Below are 27601 nucleotides of genomic sequence, written 5' to 3'. Positions count from 1 at the left end.
TCCAGAGCAGCCTCTGACCATGCCATCCTGGGCCCAGGCTCGGAAGGTGTTCGGTAGAAGAGGAACACCCTTCTTTTACAAAGTCTGCACGTTCTCAGCTGCTCCAGGAGTCCTGGGCTCCATCCAACGGAGGAGTCTCAGCGCGGGGCTCAGTTATCCTGAGAACTGGGAGGGACCCTGGGCCTCACTCCATTCAGCGCCAGCTCCATTTTGATTCATTCTTACAGTGTTTTTGAGTAGCATTAATTAGAAGAACAAGGCTTCATTGGAAACTTTTTTGAAAACCACTGCTCTGATTGCTGTCCATTATCAGAAATCACCTTGAGGATCTCTACCAAAGGCAGAGAGATGCTGGGATAATAATGATTGTAGAGGACGTCAGGGTGAGGGGCATCAGGGGCTACACAGGAGGTGGAATGGGGGCATGAGAGCCAGATCTTCAGCCACAGGGGGCCGGGAGGGCGCAGCCCTGAATGGGAGCGGACGGCCTGGGGAATGTGGATGGTAGACGCTCAGAAAGCTGTCCTTAGGGGGATGTGAGGGTCCCTGAGCAGAGGGTGAGTAATGGACAATGGAGGGATTCTGGGGCAGGGGAGGAAGGTGCCCGAGAGCTGCATGGTGCCCGGGTCAGGAGTTCTCTGGGCAGTTAGTGCCCGCCACTAACCCCACTGAAGCCCGTCCCTTCAGGCTGATGCTGGTGGAGGAGGAGCTGCGCCGGGACCACCCCACCATGGCTGAGCCACTGCCCGAGCCCAAGAAGAGGCTGCTCGACGCTCAGGTGGAAATTACAATGTCATTTATCTTCTCCGTGTCCCATCCCCATCCATCCCACGGTCCTTCGTGCTCTCACTGCACCAGCACCCCAGCCCCATTGACGTCTGTCTTCCCATTGTCCTCCGTGTGTCCACTGGCTGCCCCAGCAGCCCCTCAGTGACCCATCTTCATCCCATCGTCTGTGCCTTTGTCACTCCTGGCCGTGTCAGCCCCACCCCCTGTGCCTCCCTGCCCTGTCTTTCCCACTTCAGTCTGCGTCTCAGGACCTGCGAGAACCTCACCCTCCGCCCCAGACCACTCCCAGCTCCTGGAAGCCCTGCCCTCCTGGGCCCGCTCCTGTCCAGTCCGGGAGTTCAGCTTCCTTGGAGCTCTTCTCGGCGGTGGCTAGCCCTGGCCTAGACGCTGCTTTCACTGGAACAGAGCACAGGGCGCATGGCTGCTAGTTCCCCCAGGCTCTGGATGGGGCCCTGGGGACGCGGGGTCTCCATCCTCTGTTCTCTTGGCTCCCCAGTTTTCCTGACTCCTGGGCAGCCCCTGCACAGTCCTCCTGGCTCTTCAGAACTTGAACCCTCCCACCCTTCAGCTCTTCCACCCTCGGGTTTAAGTCCAGCCGCCTCTGGCCCTCACACCTGACTGCTCTCCACCTCTCCGCTGCCCTCCCTCTTCTCGCCAGCTGCCCTCCCTCTTCTCGCCAGCTGCCCTCCCTCTTCTCACCAGCTGCCCTCCCTCTTCTCGCCAGCTGCCCTCCCTCTTCTCACCAGCTGCCCTCCCTCTTCTCACCAGCTGCCCTCCCTCTTCTCGCTGCCCTCCCTCTTCTCACCAGCTGCCCTCCCTCTTCTCACCAGCTGCCCTCCCTCTTCTCACCAGCTGCCCTCCCTCTTCTCACCAGCCGGCTTTAGGACCTCCCTCCTGCACTCTTGCCCCTTGCTCTCCCCGAAGTCTGCTCACTTTCCCACCACGCTCTTCCTCCTGCTCCGCCCGCCAGGCTTCCCACCCCCCCAGGCTCCTGACCCCATGACCCCACTCTCTCCCCCTGCAGCTCCTCATCAGGTAGTTCTCCGGGTTGCTCTTTGACCACGGGCGGAGGACACTGGGGGAGGTGACTCCGGACCACTGCAGGTTGGTCACTCCTGAAGCCCACTCCCTCCGACTCTCCGCAGCCTTCCCCCTCACTGTGGCCCCCTCACTGCTGCCCACACCTGGGAACCTCCACAGGCCCCGCCCCCGGTACCTCCTGCATAGACCTCAGTGCTTCCCGCTGCCTCCCGGTCGGCTAGATGACACCTTCAAGTGCCAGGCATCTGCCCTGGCGGCAGTGCATTCCCAGATCACACTCCCTTTCCCACAAACCCACCCCCAGCCTCCTCTTAACTGTCAGCCTCTTCCCCTTCCTCTCCAGTGTATGTCTGTCACCCCCATTTCACCAGAGCGTCCTTGGGGGTTGGGCTGTTGGGCGGGGGCTTGCTAAGGGGGAGCAGTGATGATGGGTTGGGCACCCTTGCTAGAGGGGCTGTTCTGACCACAGCAGGTAGGTTGGGGTTTCCTCTTCCTTACCTGACCTTCGTTCTCCACCCCCCTTTCTTCCCCCTCTCACCCACTTCTCTCCTCCTTCTCCTTGCAGCTGTGAGGTAGAGGCATCTGGGCTCCTATTCGGCCCTGTTAGGTGGGAATTAGGAGTCGGGGACCCCTGGGGGTCGGAAAGACTGCTGTTCAGATGTCAGGGCAGTAGGCAGGGTGAGTGGAGCAGGAGGAGCAGGGAGCCATGACAGGCGTTAGCGCGACGACTGGCCCGTGTGGCGTGCAGCTGGCAGTGGGCCAGCTCTTCTAGATAAGACCCTGGGCTCCGTGGCCATGTTGATTCCCAGACGGGGTGCCGGGAGCAGCATGTTCAACAACCGCTGTTCTTCCTGGCAGAGCTCACATCCCGGGTGGCTAATGCCACTCGCTCCCCGTCTCCCGCCACCCAGTGGCCTTGCAGACACAGTCCTACCTAAAGAGCTGGTCAAGGGAACCTGTGGCCACTGACAGCGTTTCTGAGCGCCTTATTTTCCGTGGGCGTGGCCTGCAGCGGGCAGTGGCTCCTCGCACGGTCACTAGCTCTGCCTGCCCAGCCTCTCTGTCAAAGTCTTAGTGGTCTGTAAACAGACGCTGAGAGGCACCAGGGGACCTCACCATGGAAAGGACTCCTGCAGCAAAAATGAATAATGGCACCCCAATTTATGTACTTTCTAAATGGTGTCCGTGGCGGCGTGGGGGCATGCCCGGCAGCCACGTCTAAGGTTTCTTCTTTCTCTGCCGCCCGCCATCCCTCCCTTGCTGACTGTGGAAAGCGAGTGAGGCAGCTTTGCTTATGGCTGGGGTTCTGGTGGCTTCTGAGAGGGGAGTCTTTGATTTGGGAGGGAGAGCTGAGTTGGGAGCTTCTACCTGGGAGGATGTTGTATCCTTCAGACAAGGTCAGACATAACTGGGGCCAGGCCTAACTGCCCTGTGGCCCCGGAAATAGTTTGGAAGCTTTTGCTAAAGCACTTTTAGGTATTGGCCCCTCTACAGTTCAGCCATTAACTTAAAAATTAATTCTGTGCCCGTTTCAGTTTCTGGTTGGCGGAAACAAAATTTATTGGGGGACAGACAGGCTTCCTGCCGCAAGTGGGCAGGAGGCAGGGGCCCAAAGCGGGCTGCCCTGTGCCTGTATTTGTTAGGCGAGTGAGCACCCAGACGCCTCGTGCCTTCTCCTCTCCCCGCAGACGGCCGGAGCCAGGCCGGGCCGGAGCAGCGGGGGTGATACAGGACCAGGGATGGGGGTAGGGTCTGGTACCCTCACCTTTAATGGAGCCCAGGGAGAGGGAGTGAAAGGAGCGCGGGGGTGGGAAGGAACGAAGCGTTTGTGCTTCCTGTGGCTGCAGAGGTTGGGGCCTGCTGTGTCTGCAGGGCTCCCAGGCTGTTGTGGTTAGAGAGAGAGAGAGGGAGAGAGAGAGAGGCAGCCCTCCCACGTCACTTCCCTGAATCCCCTTCCTTTCCCCCCAGTACAGTTAAACCTCTCTAATTTGGAATGTTATATTTGAGAAGATGGCTACTCTGAATAAGTGACAAAACTGAATGACAGTGTCTATTTAATGAAATGCATGTCTTCAAATATATACAGTAAGTAAACTCCAATGAATAGGCTTTTCTCCTCGCGCCCTCAGGGAGCATGCGTTAATGAATAGATAGGACTGAAAAGTCTGTTTTCTGGTATAGGTTAAATATTCCTCCCACAGACACGTTGCCACTATTCATTTGCTCAGCACACCCTTTCTTCATAGATAAAGGAAAACTGAAGCCCCGTTTCTATTCAAATTATGAAAAAATTCCAAATCCATGGGGGTTTGGATTAATGAGGTTTGGCTGTACTGCCTCCCCTGTTCCCTCCACACAAAGTTCCTACCCTGGCTTGGGGGTGGCTGGGAGAAGGCTCCCAGAGGAGGCGGGCTGGGCCGGAGGAACCGGTGGGCGCGGGGAGGAACGTGCTTTTGAACTGGTGTCCTGCCGTGACTCCTGGGGTGAAGGCCCTGTTAGGAGTCGGGGGTAAGATTCCTTCTCCCTGATCCCAGAAGAAGTAACTTCTCCTGAAGGTGAGAAATGCAACAGGAGCGGGTGTGCGGTGGTCCTGGGGGAAGAGGCCGGGGCGCGGCGTGGGCTGGCTTTGGGGGGGGCCACTGCGCGGGGGCTGACACCCGGGCCACTGCGATGCGTCTCAATAAGTCCGCGCTCTCCTCTTTGGTGTCTTGCAGGAGAGGCAGCTTCCCCCCTTGGGTCCAACAAACCCGCGTGTGACGCTGGCCCCACCCTGGAACGGCCTGGCCCCCCCAGCCCCGCCCCCCCCACCCCGGCTGCAGATCACCGAGAACGGCGAGTTCCGAAACACCGCAGACCACTAGCCCACCCAGCATCACGGACCTCCTTGCCCATCACCCACCCCGGACGACACCGACCACCGGGACTGGACGTCGCCGAAGGACAGCGGGACTGCCTCCCTGAATGCTTCCTGGGGGCACCAGTCCCCCACCCCCACGCACCGTTTCCAGGAGGGAGAGCGGGGCCCTTAGCTGCCCCTCTTTTCTTCCTGTTGGGGTGCTGCCCCCTGTGATCCCCGAGGACCTTTGCCCCAGGACACCACCTGCCCCACACTGACCCCTTCACTCCGGGGTGCTATCCCCACCCTCTGCCTCATCGTTCCCCTGAGCACTGGGGGACAGACCCTCGCCCCCACCCTGGGGGTGTGGCACCTCCAAACTTTCAACTTCAGGGTGATTTTTTAGCAGTAACCAGAGCTGACAATCTAACTCCCCATCCATTGCCCCATTTTGGCCTCCCCTGTCCCCCTTGTTATGGGGAGAGGACCCCGGGTGAGGGGGCCCTACTACCCCTTGATTTCTCAGGAGCGTCTGGGGGGGCTCAGCACGCACAAACTCCTTCTCATCCTACCACTCAGATTTACTCCCTCCCCACTCAGAACCCAGATGGGGCGGGGGGGCCACCGGGGCAGGGTGGGGGCGGCAAGGGGGGAATGGGAGCCGTCTCCCCTTCCTCCCACACCTGATCTGCTCTTGGCTGGTCCCAGAGCGGGGTGAGGGGGCTGATGCCCCCCCCTCCCCCAGTGTGTTGGGTGGGGTGGAATTGAGGTTAGGGTGAGGGGCTAGGGTTTAGGAGGGTGTGTATGTTGGGGAGGACAGACTAGCTGATCTGCCCTACCATGACACAGTCCCCCCTGCCCCTCCCCTCTCTCTTCATGGTCTCTACTCCCAGGGGGATGGGGGAACTTACTCTAGGAAAAGCCATGTCTCTCTCCCCCAGGGTGGGGGGACCTGTGTGGAAGAGGGTGTTGGGGGCCTCTTTCCATGACTCTGTCCCCTGGGGGAGGTAGGACAGGGCTGGGCTACCCTCTCTTCTCCCCCCCTCCCAATCTCCCTCCACCTCCCTCCCTCCCGCCAGCTCCACAATTTTTCGGTGTTTCTCTGTACATAGCTCTCTGGCGGGATAGGGGAGGTAGGATGGATGGGGTTTGGGGTGGGTAGGTCATGAGAGGGGAGAACCCCCTTCTTGACACCCCTCTTCCTTGACTGCTATCCCCTACCCAGCCTTGCCCCCTCATCCCTTCTTGCGTTTGGTATTGAGACTTCGCAGACTCCACCCTTCTTTCTTTTGTATGGACAGTTCCCCTTCAGTCCCTCCCCCTGATCACATACACCCAGCCGGGGCCAAATTTATACTTATATAAAAGTTGTAAATATGTGAAATTTTATCCCTGTGCCCTTTCCTTGCTTTCCCAACCTCAGACCCTACCTGGGATCCCCCTTTCTCCTCTTATTTGGCTGTTGTAATTATCTGGGGTTTGTACTGTACATATCTGGGGTGTGTGTGTGGGGGCTGGGGGCAACCCCTGTGTACAGAGCTTCCTAGCCCCCTCCCCCATGCTACCCTCCCCACCCACCACCCTAAGGGTAGGGAGATGCATCTCCCTATCAGTTTTATTTTGTTTTCTCGTTTTCCCTCCCTACCCAACCCCACCCCCAGCCTTCTCTACCCCTACCACTGTCCCTTTTTCTCCACTCCCAGCCCCATTTCCTTTTTTTCTGGAGTGTGTGGTGAAACTGAAAAATCATGTTTAATAAACGGAGATTGTTCTTTTATTTCGCTGCTGACTTTCCTCAGCTGGGACCTCCAGGACCAACAGGGTGATAGACCTGCTTTTTGAAAGGAGACCCACAGCCCAGGAGAAACTATCCCTGTGCAAGACACAGTCGCCTCGTGGAGTACCACTCTCCCAGCCAGCCAGGCTCCCTGTTTTAGAGCAGGGTATTAAAAAAAACCACACACAAAATTCGACTGAGTAAATGTGAAGATCTAATTGGCTTTATTCACTGATTCATGAATTGGGCAGCATCCCATCCAGCAAATAGCTCAGCCCAGCTGCAGAAAAGAAATGGTTTTAAAGGTGGAAAAAGGAAATGACTGGCTAAGAACGCATTGTTTTAGACAAGGTCGCCCTCAGCAGCACGGAAGGGGTCTATCAGGTAACCCCAGGCTGAATAGTTAAAGGTTACATTCCAGGGAGAAAGTGAAACTGCAATTAGGTTAAGTAAGAAGTCTTTGTTTGAGACATGGGCTTGGCACAAATGACTCCATTTGGGACTTGCTGTCTGTTTTTTAACAGGGTTTTGCACTGGCCAAACCCAGTCTAGCTTTCCCCTCCCCACTGCCCCACTTAACCCCAAGTAAAGAGGCCAAGGAACAGGAGCATTATCTGGTAAGATTCCAAGTCTCTATCTACAAGCATCCTTTAAAGAAAATAGTTACCTGGCAGGCGTGGCTCAGTAGTTGAGCATCGACTTATGAACCAGGAGGTCACGGTTTGATTCCCGGATTCCCGGGCTGTGGCGGCGTTGTGGGCTCCGCCCGGTGTGGGGCCTGCAGGCCGCAGCCAATCAATGATTCTCTTTCATCATTGATGTTTCTACCTCTCCCTTCCTCTCTGAAATCAATAAAAACATATTAAGTAAAAAATAGAGAAAGTAATTACCTAGAAATAAGGTTTCATTGCTGGTTAAAATGTCCCCAGGCGGAAGGGAGGAAAGAACATGGTTCCTTAGCGAATTGGGTTCCAATCCCAGACCTAGCACCTGCCAAGCGGAGGAAACAGGATGGCAACACCTACCTCGCAGGGCGGGTGGGCTCTGGGGTGATGCGGACAATGCCCAGCCTGCACAGCGGGTGCCCACTTGGTCTCGCCCTCTTAGCACCTAGCGGGGCGCGGGCGCCACCCCGAACACCAGGCGGCTCCCCCGTCGCCCCTCCGACTGCGCGCGGCTCCTCGGAGGCTACTCGCCCCGGCGCGGCCAGCACCGCCTCTCAGCACCGCCCTCTCGCCGGCGCAGCCTATCAACACGGGGCTCGTGGGCTCCAATTGGCTGCTGCTAGTCCCGCCCACCGCATCCGGCGTTGGCGTCGGGGAAGGCGGCGGCTTCCGGCCGGGACGGCGCGGTAGCTACTGAGGTGCTGTGGCTGCACCGCGGCGCTTGCGGCTTCCCGGGAGCTGGGCCCGGTGGGCAACGCGGGGGCAACGGAGCGGCGGGCCGGTCGGGCTCTGGCTGGAGGACCCCCCCATCTTCTTACGGGCCCTGGAGTTAAACCCGGTTGGTGTTGGTTGGTTGTTTTGTTCGTGGGGGAGTGCGCGGGACTGGTCTGACTGAAAAGTTCCCGCGGGTTGGGGGGTGGAGGGGGTAGGGAAGGCAGGTGGTGTTTGAGGCAACGCGCTCTCCTTATTCAGAGCTGCTGTGACCCCCGTCTCTTTCCTCCACAGCCTTCACCCGGCGTGAGGTCTACCCCTGCCCCTCATCTCCTGGATTCGGTCCTCTGGGATCTCTTTCCGTGGAGGCCATGGATACCTCGACACCTTTGCCTCCCGTCCCCCCGTCCCCGAACTGCAACCCAGCCCCACGGACCATCCAGATCGAGTTCCCTCAGCATAGCTCAATGCTTCTGGAAGCCCTGAACCGGCACAGGCTAGAGGGGAAGTTCTGTGATGTGTCCCTCCTGGTGCAGGGCCGGGAACTTAGGGCTCACAAAGCGGTGTTGGCCGCTGCCTCTCCTTACTTCCACGACAAACTTCTTCTGGGCGATGCCCCCCGTCTCACCCTGCCCAGCGTCATTGAAGCTGATGCCTTCGAGGGGCTGCTCCAGCTCATTTATTCAGGGCGCCTGCGCCTGCCGCTGGATGCTCTCCCTGCCCACCTCCTTGTGGCCAGTGGCCTCCAGATGTGGCAAGTAGTAGATCAGTGCTCAGAGATTCTTAGAGAATTAGAAACCTCAGGTGGTGGAATTGCAGCCCGTGGAGCGACCCCTTACCACACACTTTCCACTACATCATCAACAGGAGGTTGGTGCATTCGCTCTTCCTCTTTCCAGACTCCTGTGCAGTCTTCTGCTTCTACCCAGAACCCCGTTGGAGGGGAGGGGAGTGAACTGGGAGAGGTGTTACAGATTCAAGTTGAGGAGGAGGAGGAGGAAGATGATGATGATGATGAAGACCAGGGGTCAGCAGCACTTTCTCAGACTCCTCAACCTGCCAGAGTATCAGGGGTTCCCCACTCTCATGGGTCCCACTCACTGCCCATATCTGCTACTCCCCGTAGGCTTCCAGAGGAGGAGAGTGCACCACTTGAACCTCCTGCCCTTCCTTCTGCACTGCCCCCCAAAATCTTCTACATTAAGCAGGAACCCTTTGAGCCTAAGGAGGACATAACCGGAAGTGGAACGCAGTCTGGAGGAGTAACGGAGGAGACCACAGTGTTTCCTAGAGGAGGCGCTGAAGGGAGCGAAGAGCTGGGGTTCTTGCCGCCCTCAGGAGTAGGGGCAACCTCTGGAGGAGGAGGTCCATCCTGGAAACCAGTGGATCTTCATGGGAATGAAATTCTGTCAGGGGGTGGGGGACCTGGGGGAGCGGGGCAGGCTGTTCATGGGCCTGTGAAACTAGGGGGGACACCCCCTGCAGATGGAAAATGTTTTGGTTGCTTGTGTGGGAAGCGGTTTGCAGTGAAACCTAAGCGTGACCGGCACATTATGCTGACCTTCAGCCTCCGGCCCTTTGGCTGTGGGATCTGCAACAAGCGCTTCAAGCTGAAGCACCATCTGACAGAGCACATGAAGACCCACGCGGGAGCCTTGCATGCCTGTCCCCACTGCGGTCGTAGGTTCCGAGTCCATGCCTGTTTCCTTCGTCACAGGGACCTGTGCAAGGGCCAGGGCTGGGCCACTGCTCACTGGACTTACAAGTGACTGTGAGGCCATATTCTAACTTCTAGGACAAGAGAGCCACTGCTGCTGATGGATACTTACCCTCACTACCATGGCATCCCAATCATGGATCTTATAATCATGCCAGGAGGATATATTATGGACCTCTTGTTCTTGGGTATGGACCTCAACCTGGCAGATTTGGAAACTTAGAATTCTCATCTTACTGCAGGTTTTTACTAATCACATTACAGAAAAGTGGTTTACAGGCCATATGTAAATTGGTCACTTGCTGATAATAGATCTTTTCATACAGGGAACCAGATTTTAGATTAGAAATTTAATTGAAGAGAGAAGAGTTAAAACAAAAAAGACATAATGATAAATGTTTCATTCAGTCTCCATGAGGAGTTAAAGGAGCTGGTCTCCATCTGGGGATATGTTTGATTTTGAGTTCTAGTGATTCAGGGACTGAGCTCTAGTTTTTCTTTCCCTTACCATTGCTGAAATGTGAGCCGAGTTCTTTTTTATGTACTTTCCTTATTATGTCTTTCCAGAAGCCCCTCAGATGATAACTTGCTTTTTTTACCAGTAGATATCTTCCCAACACCTTTATTTTTATGTTGTAGTTGAGCACTTTAACAAATTGAGCATTCCATGTGTCATTACTAGAACTCTCTTTTAATAGAGGGTATTCCTTCAACAGCCTGTGCCTCTTGTCTACTTCTGACCATCACTAATCACTCATATATTGATCACAGTGATTGGAATGTGACCAGGGAACTCAGGAGATGGCCACTGACCTAAAATGCTCTCAAGGTAGCACCACTACTCTGAACAAGTGGCTTTGGTCAGAGACGGGCTGAGACAGCACATACTGAAGGCTAGAGAGTAACTGCATAGTGGGACCACACCCCCACCTTTTCCATCCCTACTCGCACATGACAAATAAACTTTGTCCTGGAATTGAGAATTGACAGTGGACTGGACTGAGTAATTTCTGTGGGAGAGACAATGTGAAAAGAGTTGCCAAGACTTGGATGGGTTTTGCAGCTGGGTTATGCTGATGGGGAAAGAATGGGATAGTCTCACACCGGTGCAGAGAAAACTATTCTGGATTTCTGTGGGCTAGATTCTAGGCCCAGACCTGCCACTGAATAACCTCTGGTAAGCTACCTTATCTTTCAGAGTCTGAACTGTTATTTTTATTTTTCTTTCTGGGGTGGTATCTCCAAACTGGTTCTCTTTCTTATTCTTCTTCTTTTTTTTAATCTATTTTTATTGATTTCAGAGAGGAAGGAGAGGGAGAGAGAATAGAAACATCAATGTTGAGAGAAAATCATCGATCGGCTGCTTCCTCCATGCCCCCTACTGGGGATCAAGCCCGCAACCCAAGCATGTGCCCTGACTGGAAATCAAACTGGCCTCCTGAGCCACGCCAGCTGGGCCCTCTTCCTTTTTTTGTTTGTTTTTAAAGGGCTTGTTTCACATGATCTTTACCTATAATGTTCTCCAATTTCATATATTTTGTATAATGTTTAGTTTGCTCTACAAACATTTAGTGCAAAGCACTGTGCCAGACCCTGCTTTATACTCTGCTCTCGAGGAGTTCACAGCTACTACTGAAGCTAGACAAATAATGACAGTGTAGTGTGATAAGTTCATATAGTGGACAGGACAAATTCCTGTAGTCGCACAAAGGAAACTGAGCCAAGACCTATTATAGGTCAGCAGAGGTTTCACGACTCCATGTGCCAGACTAGTATGGCAATGGTGTGGATGGCTGAACTAATGTAGAAATGGTAAACATGAGTTCAAATGACAACTTTACTTCCCTAAAGCATGTTCCTCAAAAGTGGCTAAAAAATATGACTTTATGGCTGAAAAGGTAAATTGTAGCTGGTATCGATCAGCCTCTCTAAAAGAGCCATGCCATGGTACCATTAAAAGGACTGAACACATTGGGAAAGGGGTCAAAGAGTAGGCTCCAATCTTCAATCTATTGTAATCCCACCCACCTGTCACTCTTTTGGCACACATCCTGTTGGTGGCTATATCCATTGGCCAGGATCCTCAGGTTGCATGCAACGGAAACTGGCTCTAACTAACTTTATCAGAACAGGAATCTATGAAAGGATGTGGGGTGGCTCCTGAAATGGAAGGAAGGGATGAAGGACCAGCCTTTGGACGGATAAGACCTGGGTCAGATCTGAGAGTCCAGGGAGGAGGAACTCCTGGAAGTCTCTTTAGGTCATATGTTTTGGGGTGATGAACTAGTCATTCTTATTTCTTGTGTCACTCAAGATTAAATTTCCCAGATAACAACTGTGAGCCTCAGATCCACCCTCTGGCCAGAGCACCTTGATCATGTGTTCCCTCAAAGTAACAGAGTGGGCATGGAATCCTCAAGGGGCAATTGAAGTCATGGGATAGACGAGTAGGGAACAGTTGCTGATCAGATCACAGGAACACAGACCCACCCCACAGTCTCCACATGTTGCCCACTTTAGGGTCCTTAAAGCCTCAGATATACCTGGAACTTAATAGGTGTTCAAGATATGTGAACCTGCCCTGGCTGGTGTGGCTCAATAGAGCGGTCTATGGACCAAAGGGTCACAGGTTTGATTCCTGGTCAAGGGCACGTACCTCAGTTGCAGGTTCAATCCCCTGCCCCAGTTGGGCACATTCGGGAGGCAACCAATTGATGTCCCTCTCTCCCCCACCCCCTTCCACTCTCAAAAAAAAAAAAAAAAAGGAAAAAATATCCTCAGGTGAAGATTAAAAAAAAAAAAGATATGTGAACCTGCCCAATTTCCACCTCTGCCCTCTGAACTGAAGGCAGAATTGTTTCCTCCCTCTCCTTAATCCCTGTAGCACTTTGTTATTACTCTGTAAAGCCAGTTACAGCACCATGTTAGCCCTGGCTGGTGTTCTCAGTGGTTAGAGTGTTGGCCCCCACACTAAAGGGTTTGAGTCCCTGGCCCTGGGAGGCAACCAATCAATGTGTCTCCCTCCCTTATACTCTACCTCTGTCCTTTCTTCCTTTAGTGGAAGAGATGTTCCTACTGTCCAAGGCTCGCCCCCTCCCAGAACCTTGGCTCTTGTACTTATCCCCTCCTTCTTGTATCTTCACTCTGTGTAGTTGCCATTTGCAGTTAATCATGCTCATAGAGTGTGAGAATACATGTAAAATGCTTAGGACAGTGGTCGGCAAACTCATTAGTCAACAGAGCCAAATATCAACAGTACAACGATTGAAATTTCTTTTGAGAGTCAAATTTTTTAAACTTCTTCTAACACCACTTCTTCAAAATAGACTCGCCAAGGCCGTGGTATTTTGTGGAAGAGCCACACTCAAGGGGCCAAAGAGCTGCATGTGTCTCTCGAGCCGCAGTTTGCCGACCACGGGCTTAGGACAATGCTTTACACTCGGTAAACTCAATAAATGTTAGCTATTATTATGAAAGAACATTAGTCAGTTACACCTTTACTGGGGTCAGTTCTCTCAGGGAGGAATCACTTACATAAAGAGAAAATGTTTTCAACTAAAAGGGAAAGGAGGCATACAGCACTCAGGATTAGATGTTATCATTGTTACTACCTTTTTCATAAGTGTTAGAGTTCTTCAAGGTTCTTTCACCCTCTTCTAACTTTATACACTCCTGGGTGGTTTTTATCCTTTTAAATGCTGATGACTCTTAATTTTATATCTCCAGTTTTTCTGACCCCCAAACCCACTTAGATTTCTTTTTTCCTTCCTTCAACAATAAATGCAAAAGGTATCACAAGGGCTTGGGCCTTGGACTATCACTTTAAGAGACAAATATTTAAACCAGTTATGTAGATACTTCATAGACATCTCAAGCTCAACATGACTAAAATGCTCGGCCCCACCTCCAGCCAGCTGTTTCGCTGTTCCTTCCAGGTTTAGTTCCACCATCTACCCAAATGCCCAAGACTGAAACCTAGGAGTGTTCCTGAACATGTCTCACCTCCCGTACCTGTCCTACTAGTGCTGTTTCCCAAATATTTCCAATTGATGCATTCCTTCATTCTCACTACTGCTACTATAACCTAACTCGTCTTCTGTCTTTCTTCCCTCTATTTTTCACTCTACAACAATGGCCAGAGTGATCTTTCTAAAGCAAGTAAGTACTGTTACACCAACTCTTCAGCTGAAACCTTTCATTTGCTTCCTTTTGCTCTTTCATAGTCTCCTCACTCATTACTTTCTCCCCTAGGCCTCTGCTGTTTTCCTCTGCGCCTCATGCTCATCTCTCTACCTAGAATAGTTACCTACCTAGAAATAGCCCTCAGTGGGCTAATTCCTCTCGTTAGTTATCAGCTTAAACATCACTTCCTCTAGAAAATCATCCTTATCATTAGGGCCTCTGCTATGTGCTCCTCTAGCTCTTATTTTCCCATATCCTGAGACTTGGAATTTTCATTATTCAGCAAATATTTGCCAGCTATCCACGATTACTCATATGTAGGTGCTGTTCTAGGCATGGCAGACATTGCTTGCCTCATAAGATTACATTCCAGCGCTGCAAAGGAAATAAACTAGGTAGTAAGGTGGAGAGTAAGAGAAAAGGAAGGCAATACTGTGCGCATTGATCTAGTATCCAAAGGAAAAGAAAGACCCAGAGCTGCAAAGCTGGGCAAGGAAGGTGTCCCATTAAAAGTGTTTAGCAGATTCGAAGGCCAAGAAAGAAAGGGGTTGGATGTTTGACAAGGAAACCAGTGGACCTGGAGAGGAATGAGCTGTCTTAAGTTTGTTTGGGCTGCTGTAACACTGCATAGACTGTGCTTATAAACAACAGAAGCTTATATCTCACAGTTCTGGAGGCTGGGAATTCCAGGATCAAGCACCCGCAGGTTCTGTGCTGTGAGGACCTGCTGATGGTTCATTGACTGTCATGTTCTCGTTGTATCCTCACCTGGCAGAAAGAGAAAGGGAGTTATCTGGGGTGTCTTTATAAGAGCACCCGTCCTATTCATGAGGGCTCCACCTTCATGACCTAATCACTTCCCAAAGGCACCGCCTCCTAATACTATCACATTGGATGTTAGGAATTCAACATATAAATTGGGATGGGGGGTACAATTATTAAGTCCATTGCAGATTGATTAAAGAGGTAGGCTGAGGCTGGATTATCTAAAGCCCTGCAGATTGTGATGAGGAATTTGGATTTTATTCTAAATACAATGGAAAGGCAATAAAGAGTTTAAAGTAGCCCTAGCTGGTTTGGCTCAGTGGATAGAGCGTCAGCCTGTGGACTGAAGGGTCCCGGGTTTGTCGGGTCAAGGGCACATACCAGGGTTGTTGGCTCGATCCCCAGTAGGGGGCGTGCAGGAGGCAGTGGATCAATGATTTTTTTCTCATTATTGATGTTTCTATCTCCCCCTCTCTTCACTCTGAAATCAATAAAAATTTATTTTTAAAAGAGTTTAAAGTAACATTTCAAAGAGTTTCCTCAGTTTACAGAATGAATATTGGGTCATTAGGGGACAAGAGTGGAAACAGGGAGACCAATTAAGCTATTTCAATAGTGCAGAGGTGGTTAAAAGCAGATATGGAGAGAAGTAGATGGATTAAAACTATTATATTTGGAGGCAGGACTGACAGGACATTCTAACAGATTAATAGAGACATTGTGGGAAAGTAAAAAATCAAGGAAGACTTCTAGAGTTTTGGCTTGAACAATAAACTAGAGGCAATTTAATGAGTAGCAGATGGGAATAGAAGAACTTGGGAGTGGATCCAGGTTTTTGTTTGAATGTCTAGGAGTATCCAGTGGGCAGCCCAATGTACTTGTCCAGTATTCTTCTAGATCAGTGTTGGCAAACTTATTCTATAAGGGACTAGATACAAAATATTAGACTTTGCATGCCAAGAAGCAAAATCAAGGATATTATGTAATCGCATAAAAATTAAAGAAAACAAATCACAAATTTTTTATTGACAGAATTCAAAACATAACTGAGTACATTTATTTTTTGGTAATACAGGTCTGCTGCTTAATTGGGATTCAAAGTTAGTGTTCCCTATCATCAAAGCTAATTGCAAATGTTTATCTGTTAATGCTGATCTGTAATGAGATCTTACATATTTCATCTTTGAAAATGTCTTCACACAGATAGGACTGCCAAATACTGATATCCAAGAGTATATGATCTTTTTGTAATCCTCACCCAAGGATATTTTTCCATTAATTTTTCCCCCCCTCCATTGATTTTGTTAGAGAGAATGAAAGGGAAGGAGGAGGGGTGGAGGAAAGAGAAACATTCATGTGAGAGAAACATGATTGGTTGCCTCCCGAACTCACCCTGACCCAGGCCAGTGATTGAACCTGTAACCAAGGTATGTGTCCTTGACTGGGAATCAAACCCATGACACTTAGGTCCTTAGGGTGATGCTCTAATCACTGAGATAAACTGGCTAGGGCCACGAACATATGGTTTTAATTGAGCATATTCAACACTTGAAGGGCATTTATAGAACTTTGTTATATTCTTCTCTTGATACTTGCCTTTTATCATTACATTGTAGACTAATCACATCCAGTTGATGGTTAAATGGAAGCTCCTCAATTGTGAAATTAGATATAGAATTTTTTTTGCACTTGCAGTGAAGTCCAGAAAACACTGCTGGGACTGTAGTTTGAGCTCAGAAAAATCTATCAGCTGCAAATTTCTGTGGAAATGGAGATCTTGCTTTTTGTTTTAACCTTTGATAGCACAGGAAGTATGCATAATAGCTTGATAATATCTGCAATTTAAACAACTTTAATGGCTTGGCTGCAATATGTTTCACATATAACCACTGTTTGTTTTGTAATTTTAGATTAAATTCGTTAAGAAACATTACCACATCTGAAGCAAGTGTGCACTAACAGATGAATGGATAAACAAAGTGTGATATAGACATAAAATGGAATGTTATTTGCTGGAAGCTAATTCCAGCATGTCATAATAAATGCAAGAAGTTCATCAAAAGGTTGGTGGACCTTGAGCCTTCAGCAAGGGCTGAAGATACATATTATTGCCTACTGAAATGGCCGCAAGCATTTCCCCAAACCTGAAAAAGATGCATAAATGATTGCTTGCTGCCAGACAGCTGAGGGCATTTCAATCTACATGTTATTACCTGCTGCTGGCCAAACAGCTGAGCGGCCGAAGGCAGTTGCTCCAGACTGACAATGCCTACTGTATACCATACCTTAACCTTTGATATGTATATCTACTTTGCTATAGGGCAAAATGTGGGAATAAAAAGAGCCCTGGGTCCAGAGATAGAGAGAATTTAGCTACTACAGCAAAGCTTCCTCTGGCTCCCCCATGGATTACAAATTTATATTATATTTCTAGTCTCTTTATTAACTTACTTGCAGCCTTTCTCCAGATTCCTGAACCCTCCTAGATGCTGGATATCACCCTCGCATTAGTTATTCAGTCTTAAGAAGGAAGAATATGCTAGCCCTGGCTGGTGTGGTTCAGTTGGTTGGAGCCTCGACCTGTGCACCGAAAGGTGGCAGGTTCAATTCCTGGTCAAGGCACATGCCCCTTTATGAGCCCAATTCCCGATCGGGGTGTGTGTGGGAGGCAACTGATCCCTATCTCTATCGCCCCTTCTCTCTCGAAAATCAATAAATAAAAGAAAAGGAAGGAACTTCTGAAAGAAAGGAAATTCATGTATATGCTACAATATGAATGAATCTTGAAGAAATTATGCTAAGCAAAATAAGCCAGCCACAAAAGGACAAATGCTTTATGAATCCGCTTACACAAAGGATGGAGAGCAGTCATGTTCACAGAGACAGAAAGTAGCATGGTGGTTGCCAGGGGCTGGGCAGAGGAAAATTGGTTATTGTTTAATGGGTACAGCGTTTCAGTTCGGAAAGATGAAAAAAGTTCTGCAGAGGATGGTGGTGATGGCTGCACAACAATGTGCATGAACTTAGTGAACTATACCCTTAAAAGTGGTTTAAGCCCTGATCAAGTAGGTCAGTTGGTTAGAGCGTTGCCCCCGATACACCAAGGTTGTAGGTTCGATCTGGTTCGATCCTTAGGGCACATATAAGAATCAACCAATGACTTTATAAATAAGGGGTACAACAAATCAATGTTTCCTCTCTCCCTCCCTCTCTCTTCTCTCTCAAACCAATAAATAAAAATTTTAAAATTGTTTAAATGGTTTTATGTTATATATATTTTGCAAAAATAGAAATAAATAAATAAGTAAATGAACCACTAATGATCTAAAGCAGTGGTCGGCAAACTTATTAGTCAACAGAGCCAAATATCAACGGTACAACAATTGAAATTTCTTTTGAGAGCCAAATTTTTTTAACGTAAACTTCTTCTAACGCCACTTCTTCAAAATAGACTCGCCTAGGCCGTGGTATTTTGTGGAAGAGCCACACTCAAGGGGCCAAAGAGCCACATGTGGCTCGCGAGACGCAGTTTGCCGACCACGGATCTAAAGGATCTAGGTTTTGGACATTAGTGGCTGCTAGCACCACAAAAAAGAAACAGCCAAACATTATTTGCTTCTTATAAAAAACACCACCACCACCTATTAGTCTGGCCCAAAATATCGAACTTGAATGTTCGAGTCTCAAGATATAACTACCAATTCACAGAAAGTGCAGAGGGCAGGGAAACATTAAACCACACCACCGTGATCAATCTGCAAAACAGATTGTAAGACATACTAAGGATTTCTTAGTATTTATACTAATGTGCTCGCTCGCTTTCTCTCTCTCTCTCTCTCTCTCTCTCTCTCTCTCTCTCTCTCTCTCATTGTTAATCCTTACCTGAGGATATTTTTCCATTGATTTTTAGAGAGAGTGGAAGCGGGGAGAGAGAAACACTGATGTGAAAGAGATACATCCATTGGTTGCTTCCCACGTGGGGACTGAGCCTGCAGCTGAGGTACCTGCACTTGACCGTAGTCAATCCTGGGACCTTTCAGTCTGCAGGCTGAGCCAAACTAGCTAGGGCGACAATGCATTTTCTTCATTAAAAAAATTGCAAGGGGAAAAAGGGATGGAGAGAAACCTATAGATTGAAATATTTTAAAAGACATATTAACCAATTATATTGTGTGGACCTTACTTGATCATAGTTTAAAAAAAAATCTAAAGAAAATGTATGGCTTTTATGAGACAACTGGGGACACAACCACCGACTGGACATTTGATGATATTAGGAGTTACTGTTAAAATTTTTAGTTGTAGAAAAGAAAAAAAATTTTTAGTTGTAATAGTGGTATTATGGTTACGGTTTAAAAAGGACCCTTGTTTTTTTTTGGAACATGTTTGGCAACTTTATATTCAATCCAGGTACTTAATGCCCTCTGGGCGAGAGTCTCATCTCAGTGACAGAAAATGTAACAAACAATGAAAAACTTTCACCCACACCCACAAAACCCACAGCCTTTGACTCCATCTTTGTTTTGTTGCCAGCACACCAATGGCTCTGATGGGAACTTCTGAGAAGCTACAGGAGCCACAAAACATCCTCATTATAATCAATGACAATGACCGCTTCCCAGAAGATAAACATGCCTGGAGTCCCGCAGATCTGTGTCCACACAGCTCTTGTAGTGTTTCCCTCAAATTAATTCTTGGATGCACACTTAGATGAGGACCATTCCATCTAATGGGCTGCAGTCTGGTCCAACAATACCAGTGATCTTAATCCAGCATCTAGAAGGGTTCAAGAATCTGGAGAAGACGCCGTGTGTAAATTATTTAAGATTCCAGAGACAAAACATAATTTTGGAAGGAATTTGGGGGCCAGAGGAGCTTGGCTAAAGAAACCAAGTTCTCTCTTATCTCAGGATCCCTGGCTTTTTATTAGGGGGGTTTCTCCTAAGGCAGTGTAGATATGCATCAAAGGCCAGAATCCATTGTCAGATTGGAGGAATTGCCTTTGGCTGTGCAGGTGTTTGGCCAGTAGTAGGCAATAACATGTAGACTGAAATGCCCTCAGGTGTGTGGCAGCAAGCAATCATTTTATGCATCCTTTTCAGGTTTGTGAAAATGCACTCAGTTATTTCCAGATGAATCAGCCCTGCTGACATGCTGGAATTGTCTTCTGACACAACAACAATTAGGTCAGTGTTTCTTTTTCTTTTTTTTTTTTTTAATATGTCAGTTCTTCTTTTTAAAAAAAATATATTTTATTGATTTTTTTACAGAGAGGGAGAGGGATAGAGAGTTAGAAATATCGATGAGAGAGAAACACCGATCAGCCACCTCCAAGGTCCCTTATTTTTTGATGGCATTGATTATTTGTGATTAGATAAATGTATCCATAGTTATGGATTGAATAAAAATGCCAAATATATGAGCTCTAGATAACTATATAAACTAAATGATACCTTGTGTATATAAAGTCCATTTTTAAGAGACTGAGAAATAAATTCAGAAATAGCTATACACTTTAAGAATGTCTATTTAGGTATTTTATACTACAAATACATTCTGGTTTGTGTTCTTGTCCAAGTTAATAAAACTTTCTGTTTGACTCTTAAAATAATCATTGTTCCATGTATTGATGTAGAAAGATATCCAGCATATAGTGAGTGAAAGAAGCAAAGTGCAGAATAGTATATAAAACATGCTATGTTTTTTATGAAAGACAGTAAGGATTGGGAGGAAAGATTTGCTTACATTTGCAAGAAAAAAACACTGCTAGAATAAGTAAGAAACCAATAAAAATGGGGAAAGAAGTTAGGTAAGGCCAGAAACAAGACTAGTGTACTCTAAGACCCTTCTATGTATACTTTGAATGATGTATTCCATAACTTAATCTATAATAATAAAAGTGTAATATTCTAATTAGACCGGACGTCCTTCCGGACGTCCTTCCTTCTGGACAAAGCCGCAGTGGGCAGGGGCTGTGGCAGAGGCAGCAGAGGCCCCCGGCTGTGGTGGCAGTGGGTGGGGGCTGGGGCCAAGGCCCTTGCACGGATTTTGTGCATCGGGCCTCTAGTCAAAAATAAAAGAAAAATTTTTAATTCTTTTAATTTAAGCACAGATGAACCATATTAACTTGGCAATGTAATTACATAGAGCTAATTCTAAAGATTTTATATGCTTAATGGGATGTACTATAAGGACAAAAATCTCCAAATGAAATATCAAACTTTAAACCCTTAAATATTAATTATACTTGCTTAAATTTTGAACTTCTCTCAGAAGTTGTATTGTTTGTAGTATTACCAATACTGAAATTTTGAAAATACAGTATTTTCTTATAAATAGGTTAAAGGGCATCAGTGATTATATTAGTAAGGAATCAATATTTTAGAATAAAAGATATGCTATTATATAACCAAAGAAAATAAGTGAAAACATAACAGTATTAAAAATAAAAAATCAATATGAATTCACTAATTGAAATGGATGTCTGATGGTGGGGCAAAGATGTATTGGCCACCAAAACAAGAAAGTACCTTCAGACTGAAAGATGAAGCAGGCAACTCCATAGAATGCAACAGAATTTATTACAGGGTAATATACTTACTTACAGGAAGATTGGGCTGGAGCAGACTGACAGTCCAGCAGTTTTGCACAAATTATTGTCCTCTAATTATACTTGTAAAATAGTATAACCTGGGTACTAATGAATGACAAGACAAAGGGACAAAGAATGCAGGACCTCCTGGTGGTCTTGTAATAGATGATTGTTTATAATCCATAGTCTTTGAAATTTATGTTGGTTGTCATGCTATTCTGGGTGTTACTAACAATAATATTCATGGCTACATCTTAAGGAACACAGATAGTCAACTAGCAAGCTTTGGTGTTCTTGCTAAGGACAGTGAGGTTGCTCAAAGATCACAGCATGAAAGGACAAAGATAGAGATGGTTTTGTTCACATCTACTTCTATACAATGGACTAGAAGTAGTGAGCAGTCCTAGTGCCCATGTTGTAATCTTAATCCCATTTTCCATTACAACAAAATATGGATTCTTCCAGAAATCTCTGATTCCAGGTCTAGAGCAGGCACTTTACAAGATATACCTAGGACACTGCTTTTGTGTTAAGAAGCCAGAAAGCTTTTGAAGATAATGTCATGTCAAAAGGACCCAGGAGCCCATATGAAAGTGTCCCCACTGAGCAAAGTTGTGACAATCTGAGAAACTAAAAGAATAATTATTATATTGAACACATTGAATCAATGAAAATTCATTATTTTATATTGAAACTCAAAATGAGAGTAAGTCAAGAAGTCTCATTTGTTATCATCTGAGGCAACTATTAAAACAGGAACTTTTTTTGAAAATTGTCAATTAAAAAATATTAAGCATTCATTTTTCTCTCCCAATAAAAATGTATTTTAGGATAACCAAAAGTTTTAGTTAATGAAGAAAAAAGTCACAGAATTCTAGTTAAACAATATAAGAGAAATACTGGTAAAAGAGGAACCAAGATGGTGGTGTAGGTAAAAGCCTGAACTCACCACCTCCTACAACTATATTAAAATTACAACTAAAATACAGAACAACTACCATTCAGAACCACCTGCAATCTGGCTGAATAGAAGTCCTACAACTAGAGAAGTAAAGAAGAAAGCACATTGAGACTGGTGGGAGGGGCAGAGGGGCAGAATGGGCTGATCCGACATTCACATGTGGCTTTTTTTTATTTGGGAGGTATATCTCCAAGACTTCCTGTGAGAAGCAGGGTCTCAGCCACACACCATACCCCCAGCCCAGAGTTCCAGAGCTGGGAAGAGAAGTCCCCGTAATTTTGGGCTGTAAAAACCAGTGGGATTGTGGCCTGCACACGAACTTATATGGTCTCACTTCCTCTGAGCTCCAGCTCTACGTAGAGGCTTTGAGGGAATCCAGGGACATATGAGGAGGAAATGAACTCTCTGACATGGGGCAGGAACTTGGGGGCAGCTTTCTCCCTGCAAGCATGGGTCATTGTTCCTGTACTAGGACCTCTCCCATCACAGAGCTCACTGGCAGCCATATCTGAGTTTCCATCAGCATGGCTCACAGTATTCACTCTGCCCTGGTGATTCCTAAGCCCTGCCCCAACCAATTTGCAGCCCGACCCAAGCTGTTTGCAGCAGCTTTTCCATATGAATGGCCTGTCCTGGCTCAGGCTTCAGACTTTGCTAAAATCTCTTAAACAAGCAGCAATTGCAGTCACTGTGCCCAAAACTATCAATAAAAGGCCTGAGACCCGGCACTAGCACCAGCCTGCTTTGCTTCACAACTGGGCCTCGCCTGGGCACTTCCTAACCCAATACAAGTAGCAGCCATCTGCAGATCTCTCTGTACCTCTTGCCAGGTGGCCCCAGGCAGTGGCTGATTTTGTACCTCCCGGTAGGCCCCAGAGCCAGTGCACTCAGTGAACAACTTCAGACCATACCAGATTACAACTCTACACATCCACAAGTGACACACTCAAGGGGCAGACTCAGTGAGCACTGAAGCCCCATAGGATGCTCCATAGGAGTGTCTCCTGCACAGCAGCTCTTCTACTGTAGTCACAAATGGTACTCACAGCCAATTGTCCTGGTGGTCAATGCCTCCCAGTGACACCAACAGCAGTCAAGGCTCAATCTCAACAAGACTGTGTACACAGCCCATACAGGGGTGCATGTAGAGTGCCCAGCTCAGGTGACTTGGGAGAGTGAGCCACTGGGCCCTACAGGATACCTAATACAATTCCAGGAGACATAACAGCTCTACCAATTCCAGGAGACATAACAGCTCTACCTAATACATAGAAACAAACACAGGGAAGCAGCCAAAATGCAGAGACAAAGAAACATGTTACAAATGAAAAAAATGGGAGCAAGCAAACTACTGGATACAGAGTTCAAAACCATGGTTATAAGGTTACTCAGCTTCAAGGAACTTAATGAAGGCCTCAAGGGAATTAATGAGAGCATCAAGGGACTTAGTGAGACCAAAGAATTTTAGTAAGAATGTCAAAGATATGAAAAATAACCAGTCAGAAATTAAGCATACACTAACTGAAATAAGAATTTACAGGGATTCAATAGTAGAGTAGAGGATTCCAAGAATCAAATCAATGATTTGGAATATGAGGAAGCAAAAACACCCAATCAGAAGAGCAAAAAGAAAAAAGAATCCCAAAATTTAAAGATAGTGTGAGGAGCCTCTAGGACAGCTTCAAGCATACCAACATTCGCATTATGGGAGTACCAGAAGGAGAAGAGAGAGATCAAGATATTGGAAACCTATTCGAAGAAATAATGACAGAAAACTTCCCCTACCTGGTGAAAGAAATAGACTTACAAGTCCAGGAAGCTCAGGGAGTCCCAAACAAGAGGAACCGGAAAAGTCTCACACCAAGACACATCATAATTAAAATGCCAAGGGTTGAAGACAAAGAGAGAATCTTAAAAGCATCAAGAGAAAAGCAGTTAGTTACCTACAAGGGAGCACCCATACGACTATCAGCTGATTTCTCAACAGAAACTTTGCAGGCCAGAAGGGAGTGGCAAGAAATATTTAAAGTGATGAATAGCAAGGACTACAACCAAGATTACTCTACCCAGCAAAGTTATCATTTAGAATTGAAGGTCAGATAAAGAGCTTCCCAGAGAAGCCAAGATGGCGGCGGAGGTGAACGGCTGATCTGTTGCCTCGCATGGCAGTTTCGGAAAAACAACTAAAAGATGGACTGGTGAGCGCGGCGACTCCTGCTCGCGTCTCCCCAGGCCGAGCGGCTGCTCCTCTCAGCCAGCACCGCAGCCGGGGCCATGAGCTCGTGGGCGCCGCGGCAGCTGCTGTGGCGGCGGCCGCGGACTCGGCGCAGCGGCTCTCGGTGAAGGAAGAGACCATCTTTCTGCGAGACGGGCCCACCCGCGTCACCGACCTGGCCCAGCTCCCCACTGAGATCCTCGGGGCCCCGGAGACCGCCAACACCGACTTAGAGGATTCTTAAGACTTCCTGTCTTACACTCAAGTCCTCTAGCCATTTTGAGAGAGGAGAACCAAGAAGGCAGCAGAGTCAAACAAAGGAACTTCGCGCACAGCAATTTCAAAGTTAAACAAAGGAACTTCGCCGCGCACAGAGCGTCTGCCACCCAGAACCACAGGAGAGCTGGCTGAATGGTGGATTTACAGCTAAGAGAGAAGAGGAAAGAGCGAACTCGGGAGGAGCTGAGGTGCGGAGGCGCGTGGGTCGGGGGAAGGGACTTGTGGCTTTTGTTCCAACCCTAGGGGAGATTAGCTCCCCAGACACCTGCGGGAAGAGGCTGGACTCTCGGCCTTCCTGTCGGAGAGTGGGAGTGACTTCCTTGCGGAGATGCGCCCAGCAATCAGTGTTTGCTGCGCTGGAGTGCGGAATGAGGGGGCTTGGAGACGTGGAAAGCAGAAAAAGCAGACTTGCAGCCAGTGCGGTTCGCCTCGCCATGGCCTGGTGGCGCCCCGAGGCCCCGCCCCGCCCTGAGACTCGCCCCGCCCTGGGACCCGCCCCGCTCGTTTTGCAGGTCCGCCCCGCACGTCTTGCAGGCACACCTGGGCTCCGAGCAACGGCTTTTGCATGTGGGTGGCCTGCCCTATGGCAGCTTGACCAGATAAACTGCGGTTCTAGTCAGACTGCTCTAGGGACGCTCAGACAGGAGGAGGAAACTGCAGTTTTTGCCGTAATTCCTGCTGAGTGGTCTCAGCTGACCTGCACACCATTGGAGACCCAGAAACGAGGGCATCTAGTGGTCGGTGTGAGATGACACCAGATTTCAACCACTAGCATAAAGGACACATTCCAGAGGCAGACTCGGTGAGCGCCAAAGCCTTGTTGCACCAAGACCCGGCCCATAAATCTGTCTCCTACACAGCAACTCTTCCTTTATAGACACAGAGGATCTGCACGGCCAATTGGCCTGGAGGACAATTCCTCCCAGCGACACCAACAACAATCAAGACTTAACTATACAAAGGAAGACCAGGATGGAGGCATAGGGCACAAGCCTGATTGCTGCCTACCACAACAATTTTGAGTCTGCGACGGGAGAGCAGAGCGGACACCGTCCGGAACCACCGGAGGGCTGACTGAGCAGATGCTCTACAACTAGAATAAAAGAGAGGGGTACTCGGGATGATGCTGATGCCGGTGACCCAAAGATCACACTTTAAGAACTACGGCTCAGACGACACAGTGGCGGCCTGGAAAGTGCTCGGCGCAGTTCCCCCAGCGGTCTCCGGCTGAGGGGAAGGCCCCACTCGCTGCCAAGCACGGACAGACGAGCCCCTGGGAGACATGGGGTGGGAGACTCCGCGCTTGCTGACCTCCGAGTCCTTCAAGAATCTCAACGCCCCGGAAGCGGCCAGGTGCGCACGCTCGGTGACCGGCCACCGCTGCAGACCCAAGGGCCAACGCAGCCACCCCGGACCAGCCCGCTGCCGCGCACCGAGCACACCGGAGCTTCGCCGAGCCCGCCGCCCAACGAGTTCTGCGGCGGCTGCCCTGGAGCTCTGAGAAAATGGCCGAAGGAATTACTGAGAATGAATTGACCAACAGGAAATGGGATCAAGAAGACGAAACCCTGCTGGGTCCCGGATCCGGGTGAAGCTGCGCGCCCCTGGGTCCGGGTGAGGCTGGGAACTGGGTCAGGGTGAGTCTGGGTCCCGGGTCCGGGTGAGGCCGTGGACCCCTGGATCCGGGTGAGCCTGGCCCCGGGTCCGGGTGAGGCCGTGGACCCCTGGATCCGGGTGAGCCTGGGTCCCGGATCCGGGCGAGGCCGCGGGCCCCTGGATCCGGGTGAGCCTGGCCCCGGGTCCGGGCGAGGCCGCGGGCCCCTGGATCCGGGTGAGCCTGGGTCCCGGGTCCGGGCGAGGCCGCGGGCCCCTGGATCCGGGTGAGCCTGGCCCCGGGTCCGGGCGAGGCCGCGGGCCCCTGGATCCGGGTGAGCCTGGGCCCCGGGTCCGGGCGAGGCCGCGGGCCCCTGGATCCGGGTGAGCCTGGGCCCCGGGTCCGGGCGAGGCCGCGGGCCCCTGGATCCGGGTGAGCCTGGGCCCCGGGTCCGGGCGAGGCCGCGGGCCCCTGGATCCGGGTGAGCCTGGGCCCCGGGTCCGGGCGAGGCCGCGGGCCCCTGGATCCGGGTGAGCCTGGGCCCCGGGTCCGGGCGAGGCCGCGGGCCCCTGGATCCGGGTGAGCCTGGGCCCCGGGTCCGGGCGAGGCCGCGGGCCCCTGGATCCGGGTGAGCCTGGGCCCCGGGTCCGGGCGAGGCCGCGCGACCCTGGATCCGGGTGAGCCTGGGCCCCGGGTCCGGGCGAGGCCGCGCGACCCTGGATCCGGGTGAGCCTGGCCCCGGGTCCGGGCGAGGCCGCGGGCCCCTGGATCCGGGTGAGCCTGGCCCCGGGTCCGGGCGAGGCCGCGGGCCCCTGGATCCGGGTGAGCCTGGCCCCGGGTCCGGGCGAGGCCGCGGGCCCCTGGATCCGGGTGAGCCTGGCCCCGGGTCCGGGCGAGGCCGCGGGCCCCTGGATCCGGGTGAGCCTGGCCCCGGGTCCGGGCGAGGCCGCGGGCCCCTGGATCCGGGTGAGCCTGGCCCCGGGTCCGGGTGAGGCCGCGGGCCCCTGGATCCGGGTGAGCCTGGCCCCGGGTCCGGGTGAGGCCGTGGGCCCCTGGATCCGGGTGAAGCCGTGCCCCTGGGTCCGGCCGAGACCAAACCAGAGGGAGTCGGACCTGCATTGCCACCATTTGTCCACCATCCAGAGCTGAGGGGTCAGTGCCGACATGTACATATAAGGAACTGGTGGACGTTGATATTGGGACTCAAAAGAACTGTTGGTCCATAAAGAAACTCACTACAGACTGATTCATTTGCCTGTCAGCATAACTATTATTGCTCGTCGCACATTCAATTCTTATAAGTATATCTCTAGTGACACATGATTTCGCTCATCTAGGGGAAATGACGAACAACATGGACTGATGAACAAGAACAGAACCAGAAACAAGGAGGCACCGATCGGACTATCGGGCCTCAGAGGGAGGATAGGGGAGGGTGGGGGGGAAAGGGAGAGATCAACCAAAGGTCTTGTGTGCA

The 27601-nt window shown here is 49.8% G+C and overlaps 2 protein-coding genes across 17 annotated transcripts in view; both read left to right on the top strand.

Annotated features, from left to right (window-relative positions):
- Positions 1-5286, top strand: part of SYNGAP1 (synaptic Ras GTPase activating protein 1) — a 29422-nt gene extending 24136 nt beyond the window's left edge. For 2 of the 15 annotated variants that reach the window (XR_013814043.1, XR_013814047.1), the window contains 4 exons: positions 675-778; positions 1814-1893; positions 3799-3915; positions 4545-4679. Coding sequence is in view for 8 of the 15 variants with exons in the window: in XM_079781545.1 (XP_079637671.1) it covers positions 688-934 (247 nt within the window). In the remaining 7 variants the exon portion in view is untranslated. Of the gene's footprint in view, positions 1-674; positions 1103-1813; positions 1894-3798; positions 3916-4544 lie in introns of those variants that run through there. The other 13 variants (XM_079781547.1, XM_079781546.1, XM_079781545.1 and 10 more) reach the window with 11 other exon arrangements.
- Positions 5287-7797: 2511 nt separating this feature from the next.
- Positions 7798-27601, top strand: part of ZBTB9 (zinc finger and BTB domain containing 9) — a 28244-nt gene continuing 8440 nt past the window's right edge. Inside the window, exons 1-3 of one of the 2 annotated variants that reach the window (XM_079781464.1) lie at positions 7798-7946; positions 8114-10713; positions 19017-19079. In XM_079781464.1, the coding sequence (XP_079637590.1) occupies positions 8191-9588 (1398 nt within the window). In that variant the 5' untranslated portion in view covers positions 7798-7946; positions 8114-8190 and the 3' untranslated portion in view covers positions 9589-10713; positions 19017-19079. Of the gene's footprint in view, positions 7947-8113; positions 10714-19016; positions 19080-27601 lie in introns of those variants that run through there. The other variant, XM_079781465.1, reaches the window with a different exon arrangement.

The sequence above is a fragment of the Cnephaeus nilssonii genome, assembly GCF_951640355.1.
Source record: "Cnephaeus nilssonii genome assembly, chromosome: 9".
NCBI classification, from domain to species: Eukaryota; Metazoa; Chordata; class Mammalia; order Chiroptera; family Vespertilionidae; genus Cnephaeus; species Cnephaeus nilssonii.
This window is presented reverse-complemented; position numbering and strand designations above follow the sequence as displayed.